Source organism: Sorex araneus, chromosome 9 (assembly GCF_027595985.1).
Source record: "Sorex araneus isolate mSorAra2 chromosome 9, mSorAra2.pri, whole genome shotgun sequence".
Lineage (NCBI taxonomy): Eukaryota > Metazoa > Chordata > Mammalia > Eulipotyphla > Soricidae > Sorex > Sorex araneus.
In genome coordinates this window covers 21,055,259-21,077,617 of record NC_073310.1, presented here as the reverse complement: position 1 = coordinate 21,077,617, position 22,359 = coordinate 21,055,259, and the positions used below count along the sequence as shown (strand labels likewise).

At 40.9% G+C, this 22,359-nt stretch overlaps 1 gene segment (V, D, J or C); it reads right to left on the bottom strand.

Moving 5' to 3' along the window:
- Window positions 1–6,809: 6,809 nt before the first annotated feature.
- Window positions 6,810–16,942, bottom strand: LOC129407135 (Ig lambda-2 chain V region-like; the record flags this gene model as incomplete). The annotated part of the segment is given in 3 exon segments: window positions 6,810–7,078; window positions 16,483–16,791; window positions 16,897–16,942. Coding segments are annotated over 3 exon segments (624 nt in total), but the record flags the coding sequence as incomplete, so codon positions are not given.
- Window positions 16,943–22,359: the final 5,417 nt, after the last annotated feature.

Genomic DNA, 22,359 nt, shown 5'->3' with positions numbered 1-22,359 from the left:
CTGAGTCCAAACAATGGCAACAGACTGAAGTCAGGGACCTAATGTTTCCTGGAGAATATTAAAGATTAATTAAAGATGAATAGTTTATCATTGGCTGGGCTTGGGGATGTGGGATTCATTTGTTGTATGAATCCTCGAAGGGAGTAAAAGCTTTGTTCCTGTTTAGAAAACTTAGAGACCCTGGGTACGTATTCCTTTTCAGAAACTACACACAGCCCATATAAAGATTAATTTCCCTTCCCATTAATCTTTGCTTTCACTTCCCCTTACCACATGCCCTTGTCCTGCACGTAGTGCATTTCTTTCATTTTTATATAATCATGGCTTGTCCTGAGTAAACTTGTCTACTGACCATCAGTCAGTAGTTTATGTCTGTAATCATCAGTCACAGGAAGCATTGGAATTGGCTCCTTGTACTAGGTCACCAGTGCACATCCTTTTGTTACAATAAGCAATATGAAGCAAATTTGTTTGTGCCTACTAAGAGGGCAAGCTCGAGTGGTGTGTTGGACATATTGGTGGAGGGAAAAACACACTGATGGTGGGATTGTCGTTGGAACATTGAATACCTGAAATAACTGTATTATGAACAACTTGGCAAATCACGACTCATGATAAAGAATAAAATTTTAAATTGAAAGATTAGTGAAAATTCAAAGAATATTTCAAATATTATAGAGTTGAGTAAAGCTTTAAATGCATAGAGATTTATAGCAACTGTATAGGATGATTACTCATAGACCCAAGGTAACAAGGGCAACTAATTTATGTACTGGTACCTCATCTAAATTTGTCACTGTGTCAAGCATATCTATATGACAGCCAACAATAGTATTCAGCCTCGTCCTCTGATTGGACCCCCGAGATAGTGAGGGCAGCTTTGTCCCCAAGGATGGAACCTGAGAACCGGGCCGGAGTCCAGGAGTATTTTTTGTTTGTTTCATAAATCATCGTTCTGGGAGCTTGACCAGGCTTCTGCTGGAACCAGTGTGGATACTGACCACCAGTGACTGCTCCAGTGCTGGAAGCACATGTGAGAATGACTGTCCCTCCCGGGTTCACGGTCAGTGAAGGCTCCTGAGTCACCACAGCCTGAGAACTGGACCCTGAAATGGAAACAGAAGCATGTCAGGAATGAAAATGGAAATCAGAGAAATTCCCCAAAAGTTGGTCACTGAAATCTCCATGAACCTGGGCAGTGAGTAAGGACAAGAAGAACGATGAGGAGGAGAGGAGTCCTGCTCATGCTGCAGACTTTCAAGGACATTCTGGCCACAGAGCTGGCACAAGACTCTGGGGCCTCTTTTATGTCCCTCTGACCCAGGGGGAAGGGTTTGTGTTGCGGGTTCTTGCTGCAAATCTGAGTCACTTAGCATAAATCCCCTCCCCAATACTGTGTCTTCAAGGCAACACTAAGTCTGGGGTGGTTTTCAGCTGGTTTAGTCCCTTGGGAGGAAGCACCTGTTGGTACTTCTTCAGTCTGGGCACGCTACAGGCCTTGTTTTCTTCAAAAGCAACAGTGCCCCCTGTTGATATCTCAAGATAATGTTTAGTGTATTTTAATTATTCAGAGCAAAGTGGTTTTGTTTATGTGTTTTTTAGTCTTTTAAAAGATCCTTTTCCATCATGTAAAACCAAATTCTTATTTTTACTTTTGTTTTTTTAATGGAAATCATTCAACATATTGCCAGGATTCAACTCATTTCCTTCGAATACTGCTTAGTACCATCACTCTGACTCAGTCTTTACTAATCCTTGTTACTATTTCTTTAGTTCTGTTCAATATCCTCCTCAAACTTTCAGTTCTGCCTAAGTGTCTACCTATCCTTGCACCCATTTATCAATGATCACTTATGTAATTTCCTCTTTCTTTGTACTCATAACTCATTTTACTTTGAAGTATTTTTTATTGGTTTTGGGTGTTTATCAAGGTGACATCATGTTCATTGTCAAAAATCTTTGTCTTGGTTTGAGCTATAGTTTAGTGGGGAGAGTACCTCCCTTGCATGTGGCTGAATAGGGTTCAATCCCCAGTATCTCATACTGTCTTCAAGGCTTGCTAGGAATGATTCCTGGCCACACAGCCAGGAATAAGCCCTGAATACCACGTGGCTAAAAAGGTTTACAGGCTAGTATGAGATTGCATGCAGTACAAATATTAGATATGGCAAATATTTAAAACAGGCAGAAGAAAAAAGAATACATTTTAATTCTTTTCTCTATGTTCTTGATGAGGATTTTTTCTGTAAAAATTTTAAATTTACAGACAAAATGCAAAAGAAATAGAGATTTCTTACATATGTTTTGATTTTTGCCTATAATTAGGTATTATGTTAATCTTGATCATTTGGTTACTTTAGTTGCTGTTACAATTTCTCCATCTTTTCATTTTCAAATAGTTGTCAATGCACTGAACTTTTTCTATTCTATTGTGTGGTGATATCTAATTTATTTTTTACTTTATAATTCCCTAATTATATAGTTCATAAGTTTCTGCGTTTATTTCTTATATTATATTGTGAATATCTAACAATGTGTTAGACTTATTTTTAAAGGTCATTTGTGTATTCTTGCCTTATTTTTTATTATAGGTTCAACTCTCGAGTAATTTGCTAAACAATCTGAGGGATATTCTGCATTTGGTTCTTTATGTTTTGGTTAGTTTTAATATATGTGATTCATGATCACAATCATGAAATCCCGCTAATTTTTAATTTCTTGAATGGGCTCAGTAACCTCTCATTTCTTTCCCTCCCTGAGATCTTATAAGTCTATCTCTACTAGGCCCTCCCAAGGATGTCGCACTGGGGGCTCTTTCAGAGTCAGGGGAATGAGATCCAGCTTGTTACTGGATTTAGCACATGAATACACCATAGGAAGCTTGCAAGGCTGTCCCATGTGGGCAGGAAACTGTCAGAAGATTGCCAGTTTCTCCCAGAGGGAGAAGTAGGCTACAGGATATCTCTTCTGGGAGCTTGCTTTTAAGTCTCTCTCTGGATGTTGGCCATTGATGGGATTACACACACCTGGGTTCCTCTGCCAGTATCTTCATGCGTGAGGCCTGTCCGAAGATGTGGAGAGGGGCCTCAAGCATGGCTATAGCTAGGTTTGGTGGTTTTCGGCCGCTGGGAGCTCTGCTCAGGGTGTGGAGGGAAGCTGGAGCCCATCCCCACCGAGGGGCCCCGGGAAAGACAGCTGGGCGTGCAGGCAAGAGACTCTGCCTGCAGAGAGTAATATATGTGAATAATATATGTGATTATTCAGAAGAAATGAAAATGAACAAATTAACAATTTCATTTTCCAGCAAGTACATTCAGGCTTTTCAGCCAATTAAACCATCACATTGGGTATGAGTGATTCTTTCAGAGTTGATCTGCTAATGTGTTCCTGAATTAGCCTGGATGTGCTATCTTCCATCACAATTTTGCTCCTTGAGTTGGCCATTATGAAAACTTTTCTTAAAAATTGGGGTGGAACGCCGGCTAACGGAGGAAAGAACCTTCCTTCTTGGTCTCTCTCCCCTCCGGGAGAAGGCGTGGAGTCCGACATTTTGTGGGTCCGTTGAGAAGGTACGAACTTGGTGGCGCGGAAAAAAAAAAAAAAATGTGTGCTTTGAACTTGAAACAGCCGCAGGATACAGAGCCAGCCCTAGTCGGGCCCGTGCTCGGCTCCGGCCGGCCGGGTTTTCAGCCCGGGCGCCCATGCCCCTGCAGAGCCGGTGGATGTGGAACAAGCGGGAACCAGAGACAGCTTTAGGAATTGGGGTTCCAGCAAGTGCCTGCACCCATGTATGGAGACTGTGAATTAAGCCTTTGCCCCACGCCGGCTAACGGAGGAAATATGTAATTTCTGGCAGAATTTTCCCAGGACTTTATACAGAAATCCAAAACCGCGCGGACGCTGCCGCGTCTGCGCGACTTAACATTTATAATTGTCATCAATGTGAAAGGGTTCCATTTGAACAGGTCAGACTTGGGGGGGAAACTCCAAATAATAACAGTAAGTTTTTGTTGAAATATTGAAGGTTCTTAATGTAACAGCCACCTCTGGACTATGAGCTAAGCAAAAGCCCCACGCTGGCCAACGTGGCGTGGAGTACACCATACTATGAGGCGCAGGAAGGGGGATGAGGGGGAAAAATTAAAAAAAAAAATGGAAAAGGAAAAAGAGAAAAAAAAGAGAGAGAGAGAGTTATGCCAACTATAGTGAGTTTTGTGTTGAATTATGGAATGTAATCAAGGTAAAGAAAAAATGAAGTGAAATTCATTAGTTATACAGTAGGGGGTAGGGGGTGGGGGCGGGGGGTAAACTGGGGTTTCTGGTGGTGGAATTTGGGCACTGGTGAAGGGATGGGTGTTTGAATATTGTATAACTGACATATAAACCTGAGAACTTTGTAACTTTCCACATGGTGATTTAATAAAAATTAAAAAAAAAAAATTGGGGTGGAAAAATTATGTAGGTTGTGGGGAATTGGTGCTAGCTCTTAAGGCCTGACCCTACCTGTGCAATGAGAGGCACATGAGTAGGAGAAGAGCCCAGTCCCTGGTAGCTAAAGATCCCTGACCCCACCTTTGAGAATTTCTACCCAAGTCCCTTTTACTTCTTCACCCTATGTAAAAGTAAGGACTATATATGCAAAACAAGTTTCCATCCATTAATTAAATGAGTTCAAATCTCAGCACAGAGTAAGCAGGAAGGAGATTTGCTTTCCCCCATGGGAGAGCCCAGCAGGAAGCACCTATGAAGACTAAGTCCATGCTCAGTGACTCTGATGGGCCAGAGAAGGAGCAGCTGCAGAGTCTCATCAGTGAGGGCACAGGGAACAGCCACCAGCCCAGACACCAAGTTTACTGATCTCACTGAACAGATAAAGAAGAAGCACAGGTAGTTCCACAGTGACCCTGCTAATTGTATTTGAAGAAACTGAAATGAAAATAAAATCTAAAAAGAGCTCATAGACTAGATTAAAAACAATTTTCAAGTAAGATACAGAATTGTATATTAGATAAAAATAAACAGTAGTAAAAGATATGAAAAGCCATGTAGAGCAAGTTTATAGATTTGCATAAAATGTAGAAGATATCATGAGGGTAGTTTGAGAAGTCTCAAGATTACATGGTCAAATTTCATTTCAATGATTTTCATAAGGGGCTAGAATGGTGGTACAGACAAGCCCAGGTCCTTGTCTGAGTCACTGTGCTTGCTCAGGAGATGTTACACAGGCTTTCAGGTTTCCTCTAGACAATACTGTAGTTTCCTACCATTTCCTTGAATTTGGCCAACCCGGGCTCTAATCTCTGGCATTTCATATGGTCTCTGAGGACACCAGGAGTGATCCCTCTGTGCAGAACTCTGACCACTAGTGGGTGTGGCTCAAAAACAAACAAAAATATTTTTTGTAACTATAGCACTGTCGTCGCACTGTTGTCCCATTGTTCATCAATTTGCTTCAGCAGGCACCAGTAACGTCTCCACCATGAGACTTGTTGTACTGTTTTTGGCATATTGAATATGCCATGGGTAGCTTGCCATGCTCTGCAGTGCGGGAGGGATACTCTCAGTAGCTTGCTGGGCTCCCCAAGAGGAATGGAGGAATTGACCCCGGATGGCTGCATGCAAAGCAAATGCCCTACCCGCTATGTTATCGCTCTGGCCCTTTTCATAAATTGTTTAAAAAATAAATATCATATTTTTGAAAACATAATAATACTATACTCGATACTCAAATAAATAATTTTTAAAATAATTAAATTTTTATACCTCTAACTTTATCTTTTTTTGGATTTGGGGGCAACCCCTGCTTTGTGCTTGAAAGTCCCATCTGGGAGGCTCAAAGAACTGCAATCCTGGAGAATTAAGCAATGCTTCTGGCATGATAAGAATGCACATAACCTACCGAAATATCTCTCTGACTAACCTATAACTTTAAATGTTAAAACAAATGTTCTAAATTAAATTTTGAAAATTCCAAAGGTGGGTTATTATACTGACAAAGTATATACATCCACTCTGACTTCATCCAAAGAAACATCAACTGTCATCTTTCAGAACATAAGGAGGAATTCCTGAGTGCACAGCTAGCAGCAACCCCTAAGCATTGCTGGGTGTGGCCGCCAAAACAAAACAAAACAAAACCCAAACCCCCAAAATCTAAAGTATCCGTGTCCCATGGTAACTTCCTCAATTCACAATGTTGTTTGTAATTTTTCAGAGCAAATGATCATTCATTTCATAAGTAATTTTCAATGATTTTCTGGACATTACTGATGACAGAATGTAATTGGAATTAATTTCTAAACATTCCATATGATTATGTTATATTAAATGTGTATTAATTTAGAGCAACATGTATACTATATAAAAAGTTTTCAGTGATGTTATAATTACATAAAATATTGTTTTATTCTGTACTCATAATGAGAGTCAACATTGATAGTGATGCTGCATATGGAGGAAATATAATTGATTTTACACCAATAACATTACTTGTGCATGGCTGATAATTCCTGTGATCAGCTTGTATGCTAAAAAAAAAGAAATAGAGTAAATCCTAACTTAATAAGAAGCCAGGAACTAGGACACCAGTATTTAAGTGAAGGAATTGGTCATGACCTGGAATAACTTTGTTTACTTGAAAGTTTGCAGGAATATTTGTTATTTTTCATCAACAATATAGAGAAGACATAGCAATAGATGACTTTACTAGAAGTCATCTATCTTTTGCTGCTGTAATCAGCAACAAAAGATGAAGCTTAGCTATGGGTTTATGTCTCACTTCCCCACTTCCATCTGTCACTGTGGAAATGGTTGCTGAACCACAGAGCACAGAAATACTCAGCCTCGTCCTCTTCCTTGGCTCCAGTGATGGTGAGGACTGCCTTGTTTCCAAGCAGGGAGCCAGAGAATCGGGCAGGAACATCAGGATATCTATTACTGGTTCCACCCATTAGACCCCAGGGTTTCTGGTAGGGCTTCTGTTGAACCCAGCTGGCAACGTGATTGGTGGTGACAGCCCCAGTACTGGAGCCACAGGTGAGTGTAACTGTGCCTCCAGGAGTTGTGGCTAGTGAGGATTCTTGAATCACCACATTCTGAGAAGTGACCCCTGAAAACAGATGTGAGATCAAGGGCTTAGGATAAAACAATAATACAAAGGTGCAGCAGAGTATCCTTTGCCATTTTCTCCCACCAACCCAGAGACTCCCCCTGACCTGTGCAGTGAGCCAGAAATGTGAGCAGGAGAGGAGCCCAGGCCATGGTGGAGACAACCCAAGGCTGTGATTTGTCAGACTCCTCAGCTCAGGACCAGCCTCCAAGCTCTCATTATACCTGCTTCTTCCTGTGGAGGTGGGGCTGTCATGCAAATGAGTTCCTGAGGGTCACTCAGCAGTGTGACCATGGCAGAGTTTCTGAGTTGTATCATGTCAGTGACATGTACTAGAGGGCCCTAGGGTCTGGAGCTGCAGCTCATTGCAGGACTTGCTCTCAGAATATGGCACACTGCCCCCCCTAGTGTCTACTGATGAGAAGGTTCACCATTGCTTGTCTTTTTTTCCTTGTTTCCAATTTCTTTTCTCAGATCTGGAGATTTTAGGTCTCTAACAATATAAATTCAGTCTCTGTGATTCCCCAGGCAGGAACCGGATGAATGAGTTTTATGAAAGGGGAATCTGCACACATCAGCATTCTTCTTCTTCTTCTTTATCCTCCTCCACTTTCCTTAGACAACTCTGTTGAGCTGAAGCTCTGAGCTACAGGATTCTTTCCTGTTAATTGCTGCAAGTTCCTGAAAAACTCATGGACTAATGTGGATACTTTGCCATATGGGTAATTGATGATGTCACGTGTAATGCTTCACTGCCACCTGTGCCTTTTACTGCTGAGTACTATTTAGTTCTCAGTTCTTAAATGAAAACTAAACAAAATCTATTGTAGATTAAAGGGAATTTGAAGTCCTTTGAGTCCTGTATGTTCTCGGGATGAGCATCCCAACTCAACCTAAAGTGCTTGAGGGTGCTGCTACTGAACCCCTGGAGTTAGAGGAGTCAAATAATCTCATCTATTGGGTCTGAGGCATTCAAGGGGAGACTAGCATTAAGCAAGCTTTTCTTAAAGTTTTTCATTATTTTCCCACATTAAAACTATTGGCACATACCTATTGTACAGCTCACAAAACTTGACTCTCATTCACAATATTTTAAGTTATATATCCTGACGCTACCCAGAATAGACATGATTTGAAGATTATCATCTCAGCTTCCTCTCCCTATTTGTATGGCTACATTCCAATATCATGAATTTTTAAAAAAAATTTCTAAAGCCCTCCATTGCCTTGGGAATAATTGGCCTTTGACCTCAAAATATTTTACCCATTGCCTAAAGGTGAGGTCACCTCAGCCCATCATTGGTGTGCTATGCTTCGAAAGGTTTTTTGCTCCTTTGTGAACAAATCTAGACAAATACAGACCAATCTTCAACTCACTGAAAGACCCCCTAGTTGGGAACAGGCTTCTCAGGCATGATTTCCATAGAAAATGCTTAGTCTTGGCTCTCTTAGGTCCTGCTTTCTTGAATCCATGGTGGGCTTCTGACTACAGCAGGATCTGGCCTTATAACCTTCTTGTCGAATTTGTTTCCTGTATGTTTGAGGCCATTAAATTACAGAAGGTGACTAATGTGCAACCAGACGCAAGGAACTGAGGCATGTTACTGACGACCTCCCCACATCCTTCTTCTGAAGACAACTTCACTGCACTATTGATGCCCATAAGCAGGAAGTACCTTGAGCAATTTGATGATCCATTTCCTGACTGCAGTCAGAATTTCTTTCTTTGAGAGGGGAAAATGAAAGAGGGAGCCTCAGTTTCTCATTAGCGACTGATGTTACCAGTCCGTTTTTAGCTGTCTCCATTCCACACTTTAAGCATCCTCTCACGTCTTGAGTTCACCTTTTTGAGGACGGGAAGTTTGAAATATCCCAAGACAAAAGTTCCACTGCAGAGCTAGAGTGTTTTGACACTAAGAGAGAATGGTCAATACCTATCTTAAATGGTCAAATAAATATCCCAAAAGAACTAAGTCAGCCAGCCCACACTGTAATATCCCTAAATACTCATGAAAAGCCTGTCACTTGGCAGGTAGCACAAAGATCAACCCAGTTTTTCTATAACCCCCTCCTGCCCACCATGCACACTCACACACACACACACACACACACAGACACACAGACACACACACACAAACTCGAGCTATATCTAACTTAGTTCTATGCTAAGTTTCTCCACTGTTGGAAAATTTCTTTCTCTCCTAGTTAATTTCCTCTGCCTATTTCTATTTTCTAACTTTGAGCATCCATTTTTTTTTTTTTTGCTTTTTGGGTCACACCCAGCGATGCTCAGGGGTTACTCCTGGCTCTGCACTCAGGAATTACTCCTGGAGGTGCTTGGGGGTCCATATGGGATGCCGGGGATCAAACCCGGGATGGCCACGTGCAAGGCAAATGCCCTACCCGCTGTGCTATCGCTCCAGCCCTGAGCATCCATTTTTTAAACAATGTTTTCATTTCTACAAATATTGAACAATCTAGAATCATGTAGAGAACACAGAGACAAGTTTTCCCTGCTGTGCATCACTTCTTTGTCTGGGACCAGGAAAGTGTGAGAATAGCTTAGTTCTCAAGGAGAGAGACAGAGAATCAGACCAGAGCCCAGCGGTGTTTTGTATAGGTCATAAATTAGTGTCTTGGGAGCTTGACCAGTCTTCTGTTGAAACCAGTATGAATACTGACCATCAGTGACTGCTTCAATGCTGAGACCACATGTGAGAATAACTGTCCCTTCTGGGTTCATGGTCAGTGAAGGCTGATTCACCACAGCCTGAGAATTGGATCCTGAGATGGAAACAGAAGCATGTCAGGAATGAAGATGGAAGTCAAGAGAAATCCTCCAAGTTCTCGTCACTGAAATCTCCACAATCTGGGCAAGTGAGTAAGGAAGAGGAGGACAAGAAGAAAGAAGAGAGGAGTTTACTCATAGTATGACTTTCAAGTGTGTCAGTATGACACACTGACCCCATAGTTGACTCTTGACCTGTGGGGCCTCTTTCTTGTTCCTCTGGCCCTGAGGGAAGTGTTATTGTTGGGTGTGCTTGCTGAAAACCTGAGTCCTTTAGCATACATGCCCTCCCCCAATTGTCTCTTCAATTAAGGACTAACTTTGCTGGGAGGGAAAAGCCTGGGATGGTTGGGAGCTATGTTAGTCCCTTAGGAGGAAGCACCTGTTGGCAATTATAGATCAGACCAAAGAGATTAGATTATCTGGGGCTCATACAGTCTGGATTTGCTGCAGGCCTTGTTCACTTTAAAAGTGTCATGGGGCTGGAGAGAAAGTACAGTGGGTAAGGACCTTGCCCTAACTGAACGCACCTGACCCAGGTTCTATCCCTGGCAACCCATATGGTCTCCTCTACCTGTCAGTATTAATTCCTGAGTACAGAAACAGGAATATTACCTGAGCATGGTCATGTAAGGTGTGGCCACACATAACCTGCATAATACAACATGACCCATGCCCCAAGATCAAAAAATCAAAAGCATCGATGTCCTCTGGTAGCTTCCTCATATTAAAAAGTTTGAAAAATTTTCAGAAGAGAAGTTCCTTCATTTCATAAGAATTTCTCAATACTTTTCTGGAAATTAATGACTATAGAATATAATTTGAATTAATTTTCAAATATTGCATATATGATTTATGTGATATCTTTATGCATATGAATTTATATCAATACATATATTTATATTGTATAAAATGAAAATAGATGCCATAAATACATAAACTATTTTTTCCCTCCTTACCCCTAGTGAGAATGTATATTATGATGCTTCTGAGAAAATGTAATTGACTTTACCGTGATAACATAACTTGTTCGTGCCTAGAAAATTTCCTGTGTTTAGCTTGTGTACAAAAATAACCAAAATAAAGTAAAGCCTAACTTAATGAGAAGCCAGGTCCTAGAAAACCAGGATTTAAGTGAAGGAATTGATCAAAATCTGGAATAATATAGATACTTTGCCAGATGGATAATTTCTTATGTCATGTTTGTATGCTTCACCACTCCAATTCGGTTAGAACTTGTACCTGAATAATGTCTAGTTTTCAGTTCTTAAAGCAAAGCAAACTAAACACTAACAAAATCTCCTATGATAGAGTGTACTCATATCCATTGCATCCTGTACTTCCTGTTTGAGCATTCGAACCCCACTTTAAGTGCTTGAGAATGGGCTGCTGCAAACCCCAAATTACTTCTATTTGAAGAAAAAACAGAAACTCTCTACTGCTTAGGGTTGCTTTGCATGGTGAACCTCATAGAGTATCTCTTCAAGTTTCCTGTGTTAGTATCCATGCACCTGAATATTGTAGATTTTCAGCCCTCAGTAGAGACCATCAGGCAGTTTCAAGTGGCTGCTCCCAACTATGCTTATCCCTAGTCACTTTGGGTGTGGAATGTACCCCTAATATATAGAAAGGCTCAGGGACACTAGTACAGGACTTTGTGATAGTATGGTACGTCCTGCTTCCCACTATCTAGTTCACAACGTTTCTCCTTAGAAGTATGACACATCACCCTTTCTGTGGCTTCCTCAGGACCTCAGGCAAACCATGATGCTCCACTTGGACTCATTAGGTTTCTTTGTTTATTTATAAACAAGTGGTCATAACTGAGCCCGTTTTTTCATACAACATGCTGTTAGATAAGAAAGTTGTTCATAGGTCCTCCTGTGCAGGACACCAAATTCCCCTTGTTATTTATCATTTGTCAGAGATGAAAGAGTGTATCTTCAACATTAAAAATATTTTTCAAGCATATATGAACTGAAAATATTTTGTTTTTAGTTATACTAACTAACCAGGACACTGTGATTTTAGTTGTTCTTCTGAGGAAGACTGGGAAAATCTTTTGCAAGTGAGAAGGAAGTGATATTTAAGCATCTAGGGGTGGGGAGGCACTAAGTTGTGTGCACAGACACAGTGAACAGAACATGCTTTCATATGTGCCACATGTCTTCTTTGCACAGCCAGTTTTCACCCAGACCAGGACTTTTAGTATTAATACAGTCTTGCTGAAACAAAGGTGATAATTGATATTTATTATGGGAGAAATCTAGAAGAGACTACCAATTTATTGATATTTTGGGATCCTGACGGTTGATATGATTCAAACAAGTGAAAGTACATTGAAAACTACTCTGGTTATCTTTTGAGTTGCTTTATTCCTGATGGCATTAAACAGTTTTTTGCCATGTAAAACCAAATTCTTATTTTTGCTTTTGCTTCTTTTTAAAAATGGAAGTCATTCAAAATGTTGCTAGGATTCAACTCAGTACCCTTCGAATTCTCCTTAGTACCATCACTCTGATTCAATCTTTACTAATCCTTGTTGAAACTTCTTTACTTCTGTTCAATATCCTTCTCAAAGTTTCAATTCTGCCTAAGTGTCTACCTATCCTTGCACCCATTTAGCAATTACCATTTATGTAATTTCCTCTTTCTTTGTATTCATAACTCATTTTATTTCATAAAGATTTTTATTGGTTTTGGGTGTTTATCAAGGTGACATTATGTTTATGGTTAAAAATCTTTGTCTTGGTTTAAGCTGTGGTTCAGTGGGGAGAGTACCTCCCTCAGATGGCGCTGATAAGTGTTCAATCCCCAATACTATGCTCCAAGTTTGCTAGGAGTGATCCCTGACCACACAGCCAGGAGTAAGCCTTATGTACCACCTGTCAAAAAAGGTTTTATAGGCTTGTATGAGATTACATGCAGATTGCATGCAGTACAAAAATTAGGTCTGGCAAATATTTAAAACAGCAGAGGAAAAAGAATGCTTTTTTTAAAAAAAAAAGAATACCTTTTTTTTTTTTCTCTATGTTCATGATGGGGATATTTTTCTGTGAGAATTTTATATTTACAGAAAAAAAGCAAAAAAATATAGAAAGATTTCTTATATATGTTTTGCCTTTTACCTATACTTAGGTATTATATTAATCTTGATCATTTGGTTATTGGGTATATACTTTAGTTACTGTTACAATTTTTCCATCTTTCCATTTTCAAATAGTTGTCAGCACACTGAAACTTTTTCTATTCTATTTCTATTTTTGTATGGTGATATCTAATTTATTTTTACTTTATAATTCCCTAATTATGTAGGTCATAACTTCTTGTGTTTCTTCCTTATATTGTGAGTATCTAGCAATGTGTTAACTCTATTTTTAAAGTTCATTCTTATTTTCTTGCCTTATTATTTCTACTGATTTTTAAATAGATTTGTATTTTGTGTTTATTTCTAATTGGTCAACTCTCGAGAAATTTGCTAAAGAATCTGAGGGATATTCTTTGTTTGGTTCATTTATGTTTTGGTTAGTTTTAACATACGTGATTATTCAGAAGAAATGAAAATGAACAAATAAACAATTTTATTTTCCAGCAAGTAGATTCAGGCTTTTTAGTCAATTAAATTATCACATTGGATGTCACTGTGACTGTTATCTTGTTGCTCATCTATTTGTTAGAGTGGGCACCAGTAATGTCTCTAATTGTGAGACTTATTGTTACTGTTCTTTTTTTAAAAAAAATTTTAAATATTATTGAATCACCTTGAGATAGTTACAAGCTTTCATGTATGTGTTCTTGGTGTATCCAATAAGCCACGTTTAGTTGCCATGCTCTGCCATGCCGGAGATACTCTCGGTAGCTTGCCCAGCTCTCTGAGAGTAGTGGAGGAAATGAACACAGGTCGGCCGCAGGAAAGGTGAACACCCACCGCTGTGCTATCACTCCAGCCCCACATTGGATATGACTAACTTTTTTCTGAGTTGATCTGCAAATGTATTCCTGAATTATCCTGTATGTCTTATCTTCCATGACAATCTTGTTCCTTCAGTTGGCCATTATGGAAGCTTTTCTTCAAAATTGGGATAGGAGAAATAATATTTAGGTTGTGGGGTATGTTGGGGCTGGCTCTTCAGGTCTGACCTACCTGTGCAATGAGAGAGGCACACGAGTAGTAGAGGAGCCCGGGCCCTGGTACATAAAGATCCCTGACCCCACCTTTGAGAATTTCTACCCAAGTCTCCTTTTCTTCTTCACTCTATGTCAATGTAAGGAGTATCTATGCAAACAATTTTCCATCCATTAATTACCTACGGCTTTTGGGGGCTGTGGACAGTGGGGACAGGAGGCCTCTGCTCTTTTTCAGACAGTTTCATTTTCTGTTTCTCTCTCTCTCTCTCTCTCTCTCTCTCTCTCTCTCTCTCTCTCTCTCTCTCTCTCTCTCTCTCTCTCTCTCTCTCTCTCTTATCTTTTGGACCACAGAAGAGCCTGATAAGCTCCGCATGGCGTATTCAATATGCCAAATACAGTAACAATAACAGGTCTCATTCTTCTGACCCTCTAATCATTGGGAAAAATGAGTAAGGAGAGGCTGCTAAAATCTCAGGGCTGGAACAAATGGAGACATTATTGGCACCCGCTCGAGTAAATCAATGAACAACTAGATGACAATGATACAGTGAATTACCTACAACCTCCGGAGTCCTGCATCTAGAACCCAAATCTCAGCCCAGAGTCAGCAGGAAGGAGATTTGCTTTCCCCCATGAGAGAGCCCAGCAGGAAGCACCTATGGAGACTACAGTTCATGCTCAGCGACTCTGATGGGCCAGAGAAGGTGCAGCTACAGAGTCTGGTCAGTGAGTGCACAGGGAACAGCCACCAGCCCAGACACCACGTTTACGGATCATACTGAACAGATAAAGAAGAAGCACAGATAGTTCCACAGTGACCCTGCTAATTGAATTTGAAAAAACTGAAATGAAAATAAAATCTAAAAAGAGCTCATAGACTAGATTACAAATAATATTTCAAGTAAGATACAGAATTGTATATTAGATAAAAATAAGCAGCACTAAAAGATATGAAAAGCCCTATAGAGCAAGTTTATAGATTTGCATAAAATATAGAAGATATCATGAGGGTAGTTTGAGAAGTCTCAAGATTACATGGTCAAATTTCATTTCAATGATTCATAAGGGGCTAGAATGGTGGTACAGACAAGCCCTGGTCCTTGTCTGAGTCAGTGTGCTTGCTCAGGAGATGTTACACAGACTTTCAGGTTTCCTCTAGACAATTCTGTAGTCTCCTACCATTTTCTTGAATGTGGCCAACCCGGGCTCTAATCTCTGGCATTTCATATGGTCTCTGAGGACACCAGGAGTGATTCCTCTGTGCAGATCTCTGACCACTAGTGGGTGTGGCTCAAAAACAAACAAAAATATTTTTCATAATATTTTAGAAAAATAAATATCATATTTTTGAAAATAAATAATAAAATATTAAATACTCAAATAAATAATTTTTAAAAGAATTGAATTTATGTACATCTAACTATATTTCTGTTTGGATTTGTGGGCAACAACAGCTTTGTGCTTGGAAGTCACCCGGAAGGCTCAAAGAACATGCTATCCTGGAGAATTTACCAATGTTTCTGGCATGAAAAGAATGCACATAACCTACCGAACTATCTCTCTGACTAACCTATAATTTTGAATGTTAAAGCAAATGTTCTAAATTAAATTTCAAAAATCCCGGTTGTAGGTTATTATATTGATAAAGTGAATATATCCCACTCTGGCTACATCCAAAGAAACATCAACTGTCATCTTTCAGAATATAAGGAGGAATTCCTGAGTGGACAGCTAGCAGCAACCCCTAAGCATTGCTGGGTGTGGCCGCCAAAACAAAATAAAACAAAAAAACCCAAAACTCTGAAGTCTAAAGTATCAGTGTCCCATGGTAACTTCCTCAATTCACAATGTTGTTTGTAATTTTTCAGAGCAAATGATCATTAATTTCATAAGTATTTATCAATGATTTTCTGGACTTTAATGATAACAGAATATAATTGGAATTAATTTTTAAATATTCCATCTGGTTATGTTATATTTAAGTATACTAGTTTAGAGCAACACGTACACTGTATAAAAAGCTTTTCAGTGATGTTATAAATTCATAAAATATTGTTTAATTCCTTACTCTTAATGTGAATGAACATTGTTACTGATGCTGCATATGGAGAAAATGTAATTGACTTTACCCCAATAATATTACCTGTGCATACCTGGAAAATTCCTAGACCCTGTGATCAGCTTGTATACCAAAAAAAAAAAAAAAAAAGAAATAGAGTAAATCCTAACTTAATGAGAATTCAGGAACTAGGAAACCAGTGTTTAAGTGAAGAAATTGATCATAACGTGGAATAAATTTGTTTATTTGAAAGTTTGCAGGAATAGTTGTTATTTTTCATCAAAAATGCAGAGAAAACCTTGAAATAGATTACTTCATTACAGGATCTGCTGTACTCAGCAGCAAAAGATAAAGCTTAGCCCCAGGTTTATGTCTCACTTCCCCACTTGCATCTGTCACTGTGGAAATGGTTGCTGAACCACAGAGCACAGAAATACTCAGCCTCATCCTCTTCCTTGGCTCCAGTGATGGTGAGGACTGCCTTGTTTCCAAGCAGGGAGCCAGAGAATCGGGCAGGAACATCTGGATATCTATTACTGGTTTCACCTATTAGACCCCAGGGTTTCTGGTATGGCTTCTGTTGAATCCAATTAGCATAATTACTGGTGGTGACAGCCCCAGAACTGGAGCCACAGGTGAGTGTAACTGTGCCTCCAGGAGTTGTGGCTAGTGAGGATTCTTGAATCACCACATTCTGAGAAGTGACCCCTGAAAACAGATATAAGACCAAGGGCTTAAGATGAGACAATGATGTAAAAGTGCAGCAGAGTATTCTTTGCCATTTTCTCCCACCAACCCAGAGAGTCCCCTGACCTGTGCAGTGAGCCAGAAATGTGAGCAGGAGAGGAGCCCAGGCCATGGTGGAGACAACCCAAGGCTGTGACTTGTCAGACCCCTCAGCTCAGGACCAGCCTCCAAGCTCTCCTTATACCTGCTTCCCCCTGTGGAGGTGAGGCTGTCATGCAAATGAGTTCCTGAGGGTCACTCAGCAGTGTGACCATGGCAGTTTCTGAGTTGCTCCATGTTAGTGACATGTACTAGCGGGCCCTAGGGTCTGGAGCTGCATTTCATTGGAGAACTTGCTCTCAGAATATGGCACACTGCCCCCCCTAGTGTCCACTGAAGAGAAGATTCATTATTGCTTGGCTTGTTTTTTTTTTCTAGTTTCCAATTTCTTTGCTCAGATCTGAAGGTTTTAAGTCTCCAACAATCTAAATTCAGTCCCTGTGATTCCCCAGGCAGAAACTGGATGAATGAGTTTTGTGAAAGGGGAATCTGCAAGCATCAGCACTATTCTTCTTCTTTATCCTCCTCCACTTTCCTTAGACAACTCTGTTGAGCAGAGGCTCTGAGGGCTAGGATTCTTCTCTGTTAATTGCTGCAAGTTCCTGAGAAACTCATGTACTAATGTGGATACTTTGCCATATGGGTAATTGATGATGTCACATGTAATACTTCACCTCTACCAGTGCCTTTTAAAGCTGAGTGCTATTCAATTCTCAGGGTTTTTTTGTTTTGTTTTGTTTTTTATTGAATTATTGTGAGAGTAGTTACAAAGATTTTCAGTTTAAGTCTTAGTCATACAATGGTCCAAGACCCATTCCTTCACCAGTGCACATTTTCTATCACCAAGAACCCCGATATATCCCTTGTCCCACCCCTCCCCCTGTTTATGTGGCAGATGATTTTACTCTCTCTCCACTTTAATCACATTCAACATTTTGACAAAAGACCCACCATTATTATTTGGATTTTTCCTCAACAATCAGACCTTACAAAATAGGCATCATTAGATAATTTGTTTTCTATTGCTAATTATCAAAAGCATATCATGTCACACCGCCTCTTTGCAGCTGCATGATTTTGGATTTCTGATATTTTAGTAATAAGTCTGAGGGATTTCTGCCAAAAGCCTCTGGGTTCCAAGATTGGTTTGTGTGCCTCTGGGATCAAGGCTGATTAGGAGCCAGGAACCTTTTGTGGGCAGCAACTCGGGGCCTCATCAGGGCAGGAAGAGGGGCCTATTCCACCTCCCATCCGGAGAGGCTTCATGTGAAACGTCACTTCAGTCTCATGCCTGGCTCTCCAATAGGCTCTGAAAAGCTGGTGGCCACCACACTGCCAGGGAGAAAAGATGGGAGGGAAAAACACTTTCCCGCCCCCAGGGTGGCACCATGTTGAATACTGGGCAGTAGTTTAATGCTCAGTCCAGATGCATTTCTGCCCAAAGACACTGGGTCCAAGATTGTCCTGTGTGCCTCTGGGATCATTGCTGTTCAGGGCCTCGCCAGGGTGGGGAGAGGAGCTGGTTCCATCCCCCATGCTGTGAGGCCCCACATGTCACTGCTCTCTCTCTAGTTTTGGCCAGGGGCAGATGCTAGATAATTTATTTTTCATTGCTCACATTGCGTATCAGGAAAGGTCAGAGGAATAGTTCTGATAGCCACATACTGGAGACATGCTTATAGAAGCTCATGGTCACTGGGATTCCATCTGGAGAAGGCAGCGAGACTGCACCTGCTCCATCTGGGGCATCCCAGAGATATTGGCTTGGTATGGGGCATGGAGAAATCTCCAGTGTTGTCGTGCCCACTGGGTTTCTTCAATGCTGAATGCGGCAAGATGGTGCCGGGGACCAAGTTCTCAGTTCTTAAATGAAAACAAAACAAACTCTGTTGTAGATAAAAGGGAACTTGAAATCCTTTCCATCCTGTATTTCCTCTGGCTGAGCATCCCACCCATTCCTAATTAAAGTGCTTGAGGATGCTCCTACAGAACCGCTGGAATTGGAGGGGTTAAGTAACTTCAATTACTGGGTCTGATGCATTCTAGGGCAGACTAGCACTAAGCAAGGTTTTCTTAAGATCTTTAATTATTTACCCACATTAAAACCTTTTTGCTGGAGCGATAGCACAGTGGTTGGGCTTTCGCCTTTCACATGGCCGACCCATGTTTGATTTCTCTGCCCCTCTCAGAGAGCCTGGCAAGCTACTGAGAGTACGGAGCCCACACGGCAGAGCCTGGCAAGCTACCTGTGCGTATTGGATATGCCAAAAACAGTAACAAGAAGAATCTCAATGAGAGACTTACTGGTGTCCGCTTGAACAAATCGATTAAAACCTTTGGCGCTTACCTCTTGTACACCTTACAAAACTTGTCTCTCGTTCACAGTACTTTAAGTTATATTTGTTGACGCCATCCAGAATGGAGATTCTACTCTTAGATAATCATCTCAACTTCCTTTCCCCTGTTTGTATGACTATGTTCCAATACCACAAACTAAAAAAATAAATTCTAAAGTTCTCCATTGTATTGGGAATAATTGGCTTTTGACCTTGAAATATTTTACCCATCGCGTAAAGGTGAGGTTTCATCAGTCCATCATTGGTGTGCTACGCATAGAAAGGTATTTTGCTTCTTTGATGAAAAAATTTAGACAAATACAGACCAATCTTCAACTCACTAAAAGATTCCCTAATTGTGGGAACAGGCTTCTCAGGCATGATTTCCATGGTAAATACTAAATCTTGGCTCTTTTAAGTCCTGCCTTTTTTTAATCCATGGTGGTCTTCTGACTACAACTGGACCTGGTCTTATAGCCTTCTTGTCTAATTTGTTTCTTCTATGTTTGAGGACTCTATGATTGAGGGCTGGTGAGATAGCACACCGGGTAGGGCATTTGCCTTACATGCAGCCAACCTGGATTGATTCCTCCATCCCTCTCGGAGAGCCCAGCAAGCTACCAAAGCATCTTGCCAGCACGGCAAAACCTGGCAAGCTACCCATGGCATATTTGATATACCAAAAATACTAACAACAAGTCTCACAATGGAGACGATACTGGTGCCCACTCGAGCAAATCCATGAAAAACGGGAAGACAGTGCTACAGTGCCTTATGCTTGAGGCCATTAAACCACAGAGGGTGACGAATGTGTAACCACGGACACAAGGGACTAAGGCATGTTACTGCAGACCTCCCCGCATCCTTCTTCCTAAGACACCTTCACTGCACTGGAACCCTATTGATGCCCCTAAGCAGGAAGTACCTTGAGCAATCTGATTCTCTATTTCCTGACTGCAGTCACAATTTTTTTTCTTTGAGAGGAGGGAATGAAAGAGGGAACCTCAGTTTCTCATTAGTAGTTGATGAAAAAAAAAAGTCCGTTTTTAGATGTCTTCATTCCACAATTTAATCATCCCCACACATCTAGGGTTTACCTTTCTGAGGAAGGGAAGTTTGAAATTTCCCAAGACAAAAGTACCACCTCCTACCACAGAGCTTAGGCTCATTAGCCACTAAAAGAAAATGGGCAGTACCTATCTTAAATGGTAAAGCAGATAACCCCAAAGACCTTAATCAGCCAGCTCACAGTGTAAGATCCCTAACTACTCATGAAAAGCTAGTAACTTGGCAAGTAGCACAAAGATCCTGTTTTGGTTTTTATGGTTTTTTTTTGTTTTTTTTTTAATTAATTTTTTATTATAGAATCACTGTGAGGTACAGTCACAAACTTATGAACTTTTGTGTTTGCATTTCACTCATACAGTGATCGTTTACCCATCCCTCCACCACTGCCCGTTCTCCTTCACCAATGATCCCAGTATCCCTCTCACTACCCCCACCCCACCCTACACCACCCAACCCTGCCTCTGTGCAGGGCATTCCCTTTTGTTCTCGCTCTTTTTCGGTGTCGTAGTTTGCAATAGAGTTATTGAGTGGCTTTGAGTGGCCATCATGTTCGATCTATAGTCTACTTTCAGCTTGCATCTTTCAACGCGAATGAAGACCCAGTTTTTATAAAACCCCCTCAGTCCCTCCACCCAAACACACACACACACACAGGAATCATATCTAACTTACTTCTAAACTGAGCCTCTCTATTGTTCTTAATTTCTAAGACCTATTTCTATTTTCTAACTTTGAGCATCTTTTTTTGTCTTTTTTTTTAATATTAGTGAATCACCGTGAGGTACAGTTACAGACTTATAAACTTTCATGCTTGCATTTCAGTCATACAATGATCGAGTACCCATCCCTCCACCAGTGCCCATTTTCCACCACCAATGGTCCCAGCATCCCTCCCACCACCCCCACCCCATCCCCTCCACCCTGCCATGCCTCTGTGGCAAGGTATTCCCTTGTGCTCCCTCTCTTGTGTTGGGTGTTGTGGTTTCTAAAAGAGGTATTGAGCAGTCATTATGTTCTGTCTATGGTCTACTTTTGTCACACATCTTTCAACCCGAATGGGTCCTCCCAATATCTTTTATTTGGTGTTCCCCTCTCTATCTGAGCTGCCTTTTCCTCCAGCATGTGAGGTCGGTTTCCATGACGTGGAGCATTCCTACAAATATTGAAGAATCTAGAACCTTGTAAAGAACACAGAGACAAGCTTTCCCTGCTCCTGCATCACTGCTCTGCTGGGCCCCAGAGAGGGTGAGGGCAGCTGGGTTCTCAAGGAGAGAGATAGAGAATCAGGCCAAAGTCAGCAGTGTTTTGGATGTGTCATCAATTAGTATCTTGGGAGCTTGACCAGTCTTCTGTTGAAACCAGTATGAAGACTGACCATCAGTGACTGCTCCAGGCTGAGACTAAATGTGAAATTATTGTCCCTTGTGTGTACATGGTCAGTGAAGGCTGATTCACCACAGCCTGAGAACTGGACACTGAAATGGAAACAGAAGCATGTCAGGAATGAAGATTGAAGTCCAATAAATCCTCCAAAGGCTGGTCATCGAAATATCCACAAACCGGAAGAATTCAGGAATTCTGGTAAGCCACGCAGGCCGGAGAATGCTCCGGACCCAAGACCAGTCCAGCAACACTGGGGAGCCAGACTAAGGAGGTACAGCCGGTACGCCTTCTCCAGATGGAGCCCCAGCGACACTGAGCAGCTACTATCATGGTCCGGGATTCGGGACTGGGACAGACCTTTTCCAAACAATGAAAACATACAATCTATTGATGCCATCCAGCATGTCTGACTGTTGGAGGAAAACTTCCAAATAATAATAGTGAGATTCCTGTTGAAAATTGAATGTAATCAAAGTAAGGAAAGAGTAAAGTGAAAAATGTCTGCCACACAGGCAGAGGGGGAGTGGGAGGGAGGTATGTGGGGGTTTGGTGGTGGATCAAATATGAAAATTTGTAACTGTATTTCACAGTTATTCAATAAAAAAATAAATAATTTTCAAAAAATCATTTAAGAAAATATCCACAAACCTGGCCAGCGAGTAAAGAAGAGAACAAGAAGAAAGAAGAGAGGAGTTTACTCATA